This window comes from Mastomys coucha, unplaced genomic scaffold, assembly GCF_008632895.1.
Source record: "Mastomys coucha isolate ucsf_1 unplaced genomic scaffold, UCSF_Mcou_1 pScaffold22, whole genome shotgun sequence".
NCBI lineage: Eukaryota > Metazoa > Chordata > Mammalia > Rodentia > Muridae > Mastomys > Mastomys coucha.
In genome coordinates this window covers 249011415-249023445 of record NW_022196905.1, presented here as the reverse complement: position 1 = coordinate 249023445, position 12031 = coordinate 249011415, and the positions used below count along the sequence as shown (strand labels likewise).

General features: G+C 38.6%; 1 protein-coding gene and 1 non-coding gene across 2 annotated transcripts in view; both read left to right on the top strand.

Moving 5' to 3' along the window:
• Sf3b3 (splicing factor 3b subunit 3) overlaps nt 1–12031 on the top strand; it is a 37980-nt gene that overhangs the window by 9586 nt on the left and 16363 nt on the right. The window contains exons 7-11 of the mRNA XM_031341438.1: nt 1089–1226; nt 2066–2169; nt 3713–3878; nt 4983–5078; nt 7385–7457. Coding sequence (XP_031197298.1) covers nt 1089–1226; nt 2066–2169; nt 3713–3878; nt 4983–5078; nt 7385–7457 — 577 coding nt within the window. The remainder of the gene's footprint in view (nt 1–1088; nt 1227–2065; nt 2170–3712; nt 3879–4982; nt 5079–7384; nt 7458–12031) is intronic.
• On the top strand, nt 815–904 carry LOC116071864. Its single transcript, XR_004111211.1, has one exon. It is a non-coding gene; the product is annotated as a small nucleolar RNA SNORD111 (small nucleolar RNA).

Genomic DNA, 12031 nt, shown 5'->3' with positions numbered 1-12031 from the left:
TTTGTCTGTTGCCAAGTTTTAGTTATTTGGGAAAAAAAATGCTGTTTTTCTAAAACTGGGTATTTTTTAAAGGGGAAATGATTAATATTTTGGAGTGTGGGGCTTTGTGTGTGCTGGGTGATCACTCTACATATTAAGCAAGTTATCACTTTATTAAGGTGGTTCCTCTCATTCAGGTCATTGCGAGGGTTTAGACTGATGTGGTTTTTTTTAGATTGTAAATATTTGCAGTCTGTTCATTCTGTGGATACATTACTGATCTTATTAGTCAGTTCTTACATTGTTGCTCCTTCAACTTACATATTTTTAATATTGTCTCTGGGTCAAACCTTATAGGTTAAACTATAAAATTTAATCTTGGTTAAAAACATTGAACTCAACCTGTTGATCAGACATTTACTAAGCATCTAATTGCCAGGAATTTGTATTAGGTTTGGAGCAGTGAAAGGGTATTAAAACTCATAATGAGTTTACTTGTAGAAATATTTTATAAAATGTTAAAAACATTAAAACTCCGAGCACCAGACTTACTTCTAGGGGAGCAGGAACTTGGTATTGCACAAGCTGGTGTTGATTGGTGGTTCCATGGCCGTGTGGATGAGTGTGATTTATTTATTTATTTATTTATTTATTTATTTATTTATTTTTGTTTTTTTGAGACAGGGTTTTTCTGTGTAGCCTTGGCTGTCCTGGAACTCTTACTCTGTAGACCAGGCTGGCCTCGAACTCAGAAATCAGCCTGCCTCTGCCTCCCAAGTGCTGGGACTAAAGGCGTGCGCCACCACGGCCCGGCTTGTTTTTAAATTTTTAAGAACAGCCTGAAATGATGACTATTTAATTCATGTCTCTTCTCTGACATTCTCCTCTGGAGATGACTTTTGCCTTATTGATTCTGATCAGGCTGCAGGGTGGAATATTAGCTATTTCTTGGTTACTGGGGGCAAGTTTTAGTTGTTAGCAGCTAAATTGTGGGCATTATTTGTATGTTAGTCCTTGATTAGTTTGTACAGTTCCTTTTGGTAAAGGATGAATTCCAGAATATTGAGTTGCTTATCTGTAAGGTGTTGACTGTGTCTCTGGTCTTGCAGAATGACCTGGATGACCCTGAAAGAGGGATGATTTTTGTCTGTTCCGCCACCCATAAGACCAAGTCCATGTTCTTCTTTTTGGCCCAAACGGAGCAGGGAGATATCTTTAAGATCACTTTGGAGACGGATGAAGATATGGTAAGTGGACTTTGGATTCGGGGTTGGGGGGAGTATCTATTTGCTGTAGTCTATTTTTATTTTTAATTTGAACATAATTTAAAACTTTTATCTAAAGTACCCGGTATTTATGCTTGTAAGATTTTCAAAGCTGCTTTACTTTTTTTGTTACTGGTTTTTTGTTTTTTGTTTTTGAGACAGGGTTTCTTTGTATAGCCTTGGCAATCCTAGCTCTGTAGACTAGGATGACATAGAATTCAGAGATGTGCTTGTCCCTGCCTCTGAGTGCTGGGATAAAGGTGTATGCCACCATTCCCTAGCTCTTAAAGATGCTTAGCATCTATACATCCTAACGTCTAGACATCATAACTTTTTCCTGAGCTAACATACGGAGCAAGTTCAACTGATTCCCTACAAGTGAAAAGGAGGGCTTTTGTCTTATATTACTTTTCAGAAGAGGAAGTAGAGTGAGAGTGAATCTGGGGGAGAGGGGGCTGGGGTGAGCTGGGAGCAGTGGAAGAGGGGAAAACTGGCTGGGGTGTGAGACAGAATCTACTTTGAATAAGAAAGGAAAATAGGTAGAAACTTAGATACTTTAGGAATTGGTTATCTTTGGGTTTGAATTTGGATTTGGATTTTCTCATTCTGGTTAACAAGTATCTGACCTTGTAAAGATACTTGAGCTGTTTAATTTTTCTCTATCAAGTCTAAAGTAACTGACAGTCTAAAGTAACTGACACTGAAGCAGAAAGAGCAGTAGAGCGTGTTTAATTTTGTTCACTTGTCCTTATGTGATGTACAAGAGAGTGCGCTTCTGTGGCTGAGCTGCACTTGCCTATATACCTGTCTTTGTGTTCCAGGTAACTGAGATCCGCCTCAAGTATTTTGATACTGTGCCTGTTGCTGCTGCTATGTGTGTGCTTAAAACAGGTTTCCTTTTTGTGGCGTCAGAATTTGGAAATCAGTGAGTAATCCTTTTATTATCCTAGCTTACCACTGTAACCCCCAGTTTATCACAAATAGCAGAAGGGAGGTGTGGTTTCAGAGTTGGGGAGCTTTTCACAGAACAATTGAGGTTTTTCAAAATAAGTATTGTCCTTATTTTCTCTTTGTATTCATTCTTCCCTCCCTTTTCTTTGACTGCTTTATCTTTTTATGGGGTTTTAGAATTATTTAAAATTTTATTTTATATGTATGTGTGCTGAGTGCATGTACATGCACCACATACATGTAGAAAGTCAGATGAGGCATCTAGAACTAGAGTTGCAGTGGTGAGCTGTCAAGATACGGATGCTGGGAACCAAACTCAGGTCCTCTGCAAGAGCAGCAAGTGCTTTTAAAATACCACCCCCACCCTAAGTCCTTCTCCCCAGCCCCGATTTTTGTGTTAATTTTCATTGTTAGCTTCCTTTACTGTAGTGGCTTCAATTATTACCCTGAATGCTCTTACATATGGTGGCATGGGCTGAGGCAGGAGGATCTCAAGTTTGAAGCCAGCTTGGGCTGCATAGAGAGATGATTTTCTAAAGAACAGTAAAAGCCAGAGAGGTTTCTTTCTACATGTGCTCTCTTGTACAGACCTACAGTTGAAGTTCCTTAGTACCCACACTGCCTGCCTCTATCACCAGTGTGCCTTGCTCAATATTTTTGGTTAATGGGCCTCATGTGAAATCTCAATTTATTTTTCTTCTACTACTTTTAGACAAGTGTTAGAGTTCTAGTTTTACTTCCTACAGTGGTTCCAGTCTAAACAGTTTTTATAGTCATCTCAACAAGATAGGACATTATCTTATTGATAATATAGATAAGATAATATAGATATTATGTTGATGACATTATTTCCTGTATCTCAGTATTAACAGTCTCTGATGGATTTTCATTGCCATATGAAAGGAATAATGACCAATTTAAGACCAGTATCCACAACTCCAAACTACTTACAAATGACAGGGTCTTGCCATTTATCAACTGACATGTCTGCAAATCACTACTGATCAGAGCTCAATTTTCTCATAATTAAAATGTAGATGTTTCTAGAATTTTGTTATGGATTGTATACAGGGGAAGTGTGGTAAGTATGTAGATCAGATATCAATGTCAGGTTTTTCTCAATGTCTCTTCACCTTATTTTCTGAGACAGACTCATACAGGAACCTGAAATGGACTGTTTCTGTGTAGACTGGCTAGCCAGTAAGCTCCAGGGATCTGGGACTGTCTCCCCAGCTCTTGGGCTTAGGATGAGTACTGCTGCATCCTGGTATATACACGGGTACTGGGACTCAGAGCATAGTAGATCCCCATGCTTGTGTGTCAAGCACTCTTCCAACTGTGCTATTCCCAGCCCATACACTGCTCTACCTGCCATTTGTTCTAAGTACCTTGTTTTATCTCTCCCTTTGAAGTTTATACAGCTAACTGCTGTCATATCCCATTTCCAAGCATACTGAAATCTGTGCTCAAATAGTTTCTGCATAATCTGCCAAAGTAAACCTCATGCTTTTTTCCAGTTACTTATATCAGATTGCCCATCTTGGAGATGATGATGAAGAACCTGAGTTTTCGTCTGCCATGCCTCTAGAAGAAGGAGACACATTCTTCTTTCAGCCGAGACCACTCAAAAATCTCGTGCTGGTGGATGAACTGGACAGCCTCTCTCCTATTCTATTTTGCCAGGTGTGGCTTTATTCAATCACCTGTATACTATGCCAGCCCACTATTAAATCTGAAATGTAATGACATCAAACTGAAATTTAGTCTGAAAACACCTTATTTATGAAGTCATTGCTATGGAAACCTGGGTTACAGAAGGTCGGGGATTAAAACCTATCAATTTATGAGACAAGACAGTCTTACTCTGTATAGCTCAAATCTAGTCTTGAACTCACTATCCTCCTGCCTCAGCTTCCTGACTGCTGGGATTAGAGGTGTAAGCTGCCATGCATAGCTGATTGTTCAAGACTCCTGGTACAGTTAGGAGTTGGCTCACTGCATCATATGCACATATGTGGGTATGTAACTAGTAATACTCTAATTACAATGGGGCTGATAGGTTTTTGAAGTACTGTTTAGAGTAAATGACTCTTAGAATGCCTGAATACTTAGTAATTGTTATAATTATTCAGTATAGCTTGGTACTTATAAATATAAGAAAACACTAATCTTGGGTGCAGGTTATAACAACATTTTATTTCACACAATGTCAAAAGTTTCTTTCTGACTTCTGAGTAAATTGCATAAGTGTTTTGGGGTTTTTGGTTGGTTGGTTGGTTGGTTGGTTGGTTTTTCAGCATGATTTCTGTGTGCAGCATTTGCTCTCTTGGAACTATGTACATCAGGATTGTCTCTAACTCAGATCTTCCTGCCTCTTCCTGCTGGTACTACTTCTGGAGTGCCAGCAAGGTGTGCGTTTTTTTTTGTTTTTGTTTTTGTCTTGTTTGTTTTTTAAAGATTTATTTATTTTTATGTTATATGAGTGCACTGTAGCTGTCTTCAGACACACGAAAAGAGGCCATTGGATCTCATTACAGATGGTTGTGAGCCACTATGTGGTTGCTAGGAATTGACTCAAGACCTCTGGAAGAGTGGTGGTTACTCTTAATCTCTGAGCCATCTCTCTAGTCTGTTTTTTTGATTCTTTTAAATGTGGAACGCTGGGGCCTTTTCTCTTTTTCCAGTTAGTAGCCCTTATGTAGCTTTAAATCAGAGAACAGTTTGTCCTCTTACAGTTGTAATTAAAAATGTAGTATAATAGACAGTTTTCTCTTGTTGTCTGTGCAGATAGCTGATTTGGCCAATGAAGACACTCCACAGCTGTATGTAGCCTGTGGCAGGGGACCCCGGTCATCTCTGAGAGTCTTAAGGCATGGACTTGAGGTAAGATGGGAATTTTTTGGTTCTCTTTCATTGTCAAAGGAAGCCCAGCACAGAAGACTATTCAGGCTTACTTTGAGGAGATGAAAGATAAATTATTGTTTCTATGAATAAAAATGCACTGTATCTTGTCCTTAAAGTTTATAGAGTTTAGATTGCCTACTCTGTAGCTTAATGTGGTAGCTCAGAGTCACACCTGCGGCATCTTAATAGTAAGGTAGCAGATTCACTCCCTGTGGCATCTTCAAGAGTAAATAATGCTCCCTGAGACCATTTGTGATTGGAAAGCTACTGTCTGTTTTTATTCAATTTTTGTTGAAAATATAGCTGAGATGGCCTTGGTTTTAAGTCTGCTTACTAAGTAGCTGCTTTTAAGCTTTTGTTCTGTAAATTTCAGTTAATGATGGTATTTGTTGTCTGGTTGAGATAGCTTAAGTTATAGCATGCTTTAATTGAAAAAGTGGACATAAAGTATGTAACTTGAGCCACATTAGGCAGAGGTAGGAGGAATTTTTAGTTCAAGCCTAGTTTGTTCAAATAGGTGTTATTTTGAAAAGCAGGTGAATTTATAGAAAGTGTTTGTTGGCTCAGTGGATAAGAGCACTGACTGTTCTTCCAGAGGTTCTGAGTTCAAATGCCAGCAACCACATGGTGGCTCATTACAATCTGTAATGAGTATGTCTGAAGACAGCAACAGTATACTCATACATAAGATGAATAAAACTTTAAAAAGAAAAGAAAAAGAAAATGTTTGCAAATATTGTTTTGGAAATCTGAAAATACTATCACTGCCAAAATATTCATCATACTAAATTTTGAGTGTACTTGATGAAACTTAAAACCAGCATGTATGCCTGTTTGCTTTTCCTCTTTTTCTTTCTTCCTGTCTTCCCCTTTCTCAGTTTCTGGTCCCTCTCCTTCCTTGTTTGTTTTTCTTTCTTTTTTTTTTTTAAGATTTATTTTATTGATTATTTTATGTGTATGAGTACACTAGCTGTACAGATGGCTGTGAGCCATCATGTGGCTGCTGGGAATTGAACTCAGAACCTCTCCTTGCTCTGGCCCTCTCGCTCCAGCGTAGTGCACTGTAGCTGTCTTCAGACGCACTAGAAGAGGGAGTCAAATCTCATTACGGAAGGTTGTGAGCTACCATGTGGTTGCTGGAATTTGAACTAGGGACCTTTGGAACAGTAGTCGGTGCTCTTACCTACTAGGCCATCTCACCAGCCCCAGCCATGGTTACTTTTTAGAGCTTTGCCTTCTGCCCTTACAACTTTATAAGCAGAGCTCTTGTTGTATTTTGAAAATAATTCAAAATCGTTGATTATTGCTTTGTTTCTTCTTGTATGTCTGTGTCTTACTTAGATTGCTGTCCTATTTGAATAAAAACAAAGTTTTCTGTTTGGCGTACTTGACAATTAAGTTTTACTAGTGAAGTATTTGTGTTCTACTGTGTATTTGGAAACCCTAAATGATAGTGCCTTGAGTTTATTCGCTCTTTCTATAATATATAAATAATATTGTGCATTAATTAAGCTAACAGAAAAATTCCAAAGATAATAAATATAGAGATTGTGTCTAATCAACTGCTGACTGTCCTTAAGGCATATCAAAGGGGGCTGGAGAGACAGCTCAGTGGGTAAGGGTTCTGCCTGTTCTTCCAGAGATCCTGAGTTCAATTCCCAGCAACCACATGGTGGCTCCCAACCATCTGTAATGGGATCTGTTGCCCTCTTCTGGTGTGTCTGAAGACAGCTATGGTGTATTCATATACATAAAATAATTAAATAAATTTTTTTTTTAAAGGAATATCAGAGTAGTTAAGCAACAACAAAAAACCCCGTTTGATTTTTGTGAGCTTCTTGTAAGGTGATTGTCAGCCCAGGGGTAAAGCAGTATAGCAGTATTCTTCCTAACATGTGTGGCATTTAAATTTGTGAAAGGATGTGCCACTTTTTTGTGTGTGTGGAATTTAGAGAAAACAATAATATGCTGCTGTAGATCTGTCATTTCCAGTGGTGCTTGTCTTTTTTCCTTTTTTAGGATATATGCATTCCAAAAAAAAAAAAAGTGTATAGGTTTTAAAACCTGTACCCTTCTGTGTGTTCCATGACTTTCCTGAAGTCTGTCATGGGGACTGCCAGTGCCTCTGATCTGAATTTTGTGTTCTTTTTCATTAAGTGGTCCAATTCCTTTTCTGTATTGTACAGTGTGGGGCCTTTGCCTTTGGGGTATTACTACCTCTCTTAGCATGGAAGTTGTAGAGTTTCATGTTCACTGGATCTGTTGCTTGCCTCCTCTCCTGTTAGGTGTCGGAAATGGCTGTTTCTGAGCTCCCTGGTAACCCCAATGCTGTCTGGACAGTGCGTCGGCACATTGAAGGTAAGTGTCCCTTTTCTTATAGTCAAGATGGGGCCTGGGAGCCATTGCCATGAAACTTAGAAACTGCATTCCTACAACGTCTGTATTGTTTCATCTAGTGCCCCACAAACTTGGGGCACAACACCACATTTTTTGAGGTTTCTCCTGAACAGAGTACCTTCATTTACCGCTTCTTTCTCTGAAAGTGGATAGAGAGGGTATAAATTGACTGTTAGTAGCATAAACATTTCAGAATTGTTCAGCTGCCTGTGATCTATAAACCTCTGCTTTCATCTGTGTACGTTCTAAATGAAAATTGTTGTTTTCTCGTTGTACTTGAACTATGTTTTCATTGTGCTAAAATTCACAATGAAAGTCAAGATTTTAAAACCTGTTAATCAGGTCAGTTGTGCTTATGCTTAAGAAAGGCATAGATTGAGTGAGTGGAGTCAGTTTTAGAGTGAGTAAAAAAGAAGTTGTGGAGGAGATAGGGGCTGAGTCTCCTCACCTTAAAATAGAAAGGCTTGGAGCTTGTGTGGTACTCCAGTGGCAAGAACATCTTTCCACATCTCGTTTCAGTCCCGGAACAATAGAACTTGTCGTATTTCCCATGGTTCACTTTGGAGCAGTTTTCTCTCAGGAATGTGGAACTAGAAAATGAGATCTGGCCAGCACACAAAGCTTTGGCTAGAAAACAGCTGTAATTCTGCCTGAGTTTTGATGTTCTAGTTGAGTGGAATGAGCTGGAGGGGCTGGGAAATGTGTAGGAGGGAATTCACTAGCATACTACACATAGTTTTCTGTGGATTTTGTTCTCATTAGTTGGAATCAAATGAGTTGCAAGGGGAACTTCAACAGGAAACTGGTGGGCTCCCTTTAGCTGAAAAAGTGATTGGATATTTGGTTTGAAGAGATTTATACATTGAATGTAATTTCAACATAAGAAGCTAGCTAATGTTGATCTTAATTTTGGTGGACTTTGATAATAAAGTTATAGTAAATGTTACCTAGATTAGTTAAACTAGAAAGATGCTTGAGAGATCTATTGTTTTTAAGGATAGGTCTTGCTTTGTGCTCAGGCTGGCCTAGAACTTGGTATGTCCATGATGGCCTTGTATTAACACTTTCTGAGTGCAGTTGTGACACATGTCACCCTGCCCAGCTTCTGATTTTTAGATAGTTTTTGAAATTTTTAGAGCAGATTTAGGTTTGCTAGAAGTTACTCATTTTTATAAAGAAAGCGGAATATCTCAAGTAGTAACTCTAAAGCTAATACGTCTAAATAATAGGGGCAGAAATTTGTCTTCTGAATCCTAATTGAATGCTCATTTGACTCACTCTATGGTGGGAGCTCACAGTATTGGTGTCTTGTGTGCTGTCATCCTGTTCTCATTTCAGTGCCCGCTGTCCATTTAGAGTAATTAACACAGAATTTCTGCGCATGAGCACTTGTCACATAATGGAGACTGGAGTAACTCAGTGGTAGAGCACTTGGCCACTGGGGCCATATACTATAGAACCATCAAAAAATAAAAGTTAAAAAAAAAAAAAGACAGGTATCCAACCCCTGTGTGCACTGCTGTGGTGAAAGGCACACACCTGCTGCCAGGAGGGACTGTAGGAGAGGAAACAGACTTATTTTAAGGTGAAGGAAGGTCTAGCATTCAGCGATAGGTAGGCTATTTCTAGTGTGGAACTGTTCTCTGTTAAATATCAAATCTAGGTAGCAAATGTTTCTTGATCAGTTTTACTTTTTACTGCACTTTGGTCAATTATCCACAAAAACATGTTAGGTTTTCTGGTCATTTTCTTTCCAGATACCCTACAATCCTATTGAGTGAGCATTCCTCTATCACATGTGCCTCCGTCTTCAGGCAACTACTAACCTTGGCTGGTACTTGGTGATGCATACTACCAATACCAAGCCTTTTTTTCTCTTCCACAGGTGGCTGGTGAAGGTGCTGATTATCACAGGTGTGTACCTACTGCTAGGGTCTACTGTGGGATCTTCTAGGGAGAGGGATGACCTTCACAGAATAATACTGAGACTGCCCTAATGGTGTCTCTCAGAGGGAACTTTGCAGGTTGATGTCAGTGTACACTATAGTGACACTCTGCTAGCATATCAGCTGGTCTAGTTAGCCTCTGGACAGTAGAACTAGTTAGCTTTTATGAAACTGAAAGGACATGTAACTAGCAAACCACAGCTTCATTCTTCTTTGGAATTATCCATTCCATATGTACTGACTAAAAAAAAAAAAAGATTAGGTCCTGGAAAAAACACTTTGAGTACATAATTTATTAAACTAAGGCAAGATGAGAGCCAGGTACTCTGAATATCAAGTGTGAATGAAACACAGGAGGCTTGGTCATCTGCACTGGGGCCTATGTTACTGTTTGGAGAGGGCTATTTGTAGGATAATTTAGTAAGGTAAGAAGAGTAAAGCACTCTCATGGTTGGTTCTATAGTGCTCACAATTAGGAAAATGAAGTGCACTGAACTTGGCCCTAAAGAGGTATTCTGAGAGATTCCTCACTGAGACACAAAGTACTATTTTTTATAAGGCTTACAGCCTCTAGAAAAAGGCAATGTGAATATTTATAATTCCTAGTAATAGCAGTGCCTGAAGCTTGATTTTTGTATTGAAGGCCTATAACTTTTAAGGCCTGTAATCTCCCTAAGAGTAATTATAAATGTGTTTCAGGACTTCACTGCTGGGGAATGGCAATGGTAGATTGTTATAGTGTGGTTGGTAAAGTGCACCTGCTGTTAATTGAACATTCCTTTATATCTGAGTAGTCTGGTCTTGTGGCTAAAGGGAAGGTGTAAACATGGTAAAAACAAGTAAAACAAGCAAAGCCTGTGTGATTTCTCTTCCAAAGACACACTCCCTTCCTCTCTCAAGTGAGGGAAGACACTGGAGATTGTAACTGGTTAAAGTCCTTTATTAGTTGGCTGTAATTTAGTATTATTCAGCTTTGAAGGTACCAAGTTTCAGTAAATGGGAACATGGGAGATGGTGTAGTGTTCTCATAAAAATAAACAGTTTTTTTACTACATGTCAGAAATTTCCAAGTCAAAAGTTCAGAGCTGGAGTAAAGTTTTAAGTTTGATATCATGTTGAGATGAATTTAGGTCTTTCTGTGAGCTGTTAGAAATCCATTTAGGGACAACCATATCCTAATTTCCTTTTTAAAATATTTACTTGTTATAATGTATGTTTAGGCATGTGTGCCACCTCATGCATGTGGAGTTGGTTCTCTCCATCCATCCTGATGTGGCTCTTGTGGGTGGAACTTGACTCACCAGGAGGCCTGAACAGCTAGTGCCTTTTATGCTCTGAGCCATGTTACCAGGCCTTAAGTTGTTTATGATAACAAGCAGGGCTTGACATGTAAAGCCATTGTAAATGATGTCTCCAAAGCATTTGCTAACAGTAAAATCAAAAACCAAGTATCTGGTCTAGCATTGCTCTTAATGTATCTACTTTATGGGCTACCTATCTATCCATCATCTATCATTAGAAGTGTGTGTTGGGAAAGCTCTTTGATTCTTACTTCCTGCCACCATGTTGTATATGTGTATTATTAACTGTAAGTTTTGTTAAACAGCACTTAACCCTTACTGTGTGAAACAATTTCATACCATTATTTCTATTATAAAATACTGATTACAACTCACCAAACTGTATGTCCTGCTAATGGGTCAGAGTCCTGTGTAGGCTACACCAATGATATATCTTCACCCCTCCTATAAAGAATGCTGATTAAAGTAGTCCTAATAATAATAATTTTAGAGTAATACAAACTAAAAATGGTCCTTGATATGTGTGGAGTAAGTAGGTTAGTCCTGTGACATTGAGCTCTGACAAGGCTCAGGGAAAGCAGCTATAGCTGCCGATCTAGTTTAGTGCCTTACTCTGTTGTTCTGTCCTTTGTCTAGCTGATTTCTGGGTTGGGTACAAAATGACACACAAAAGGTGATGTAGAAATACAGGTAATAGAATGGGGAAAAACTTATAAAAAGCAATAAGCAATAATAAATGTACCTTTATTCAGTATGTATACAGTGTTCTGTATTGTTGACGTAGGCAACTCAGAAGTTGTTTTATACTGTAGAGTGAAGGTATGGGAAATAGATGGCCTTTGGTAAAGGGGTTGTACAGGAGATGCTATTAAGATTGCCTTTTTTATAGAACTCAGATCTTAGGACCTTGAGAAACTCATTAGTGTTTGTTTATTAAACAACATTATGAAAAGCAAATTCTAGTAAGATTGCTTGTAACCACTGTGTTGCTAACATTTTTAAACAGTGAAAAAGTCCTATAGGTCAAGGACTGACCATATCAACATTCTCCCTTCCCCCATTTCCTGGTTAACTGGTGCTTTCTCTTCTCAGTGGGATTAGGATTCCTAGGCTCCAGCCCTAGAATAACCAAATATATTCAAGCTTCAAGTAGTCCATTTTCTTCACTAAAGATTATATGTTTGCATTAACTCCCTTTGGAAGAAGTTAGTGCTTGGGTATCTTTTTTGTTTGGAGGGGGGGTGTTGTTGTTTTTGATGGGTTTTTGTCTTTTTTTTTTTTTTTTTTT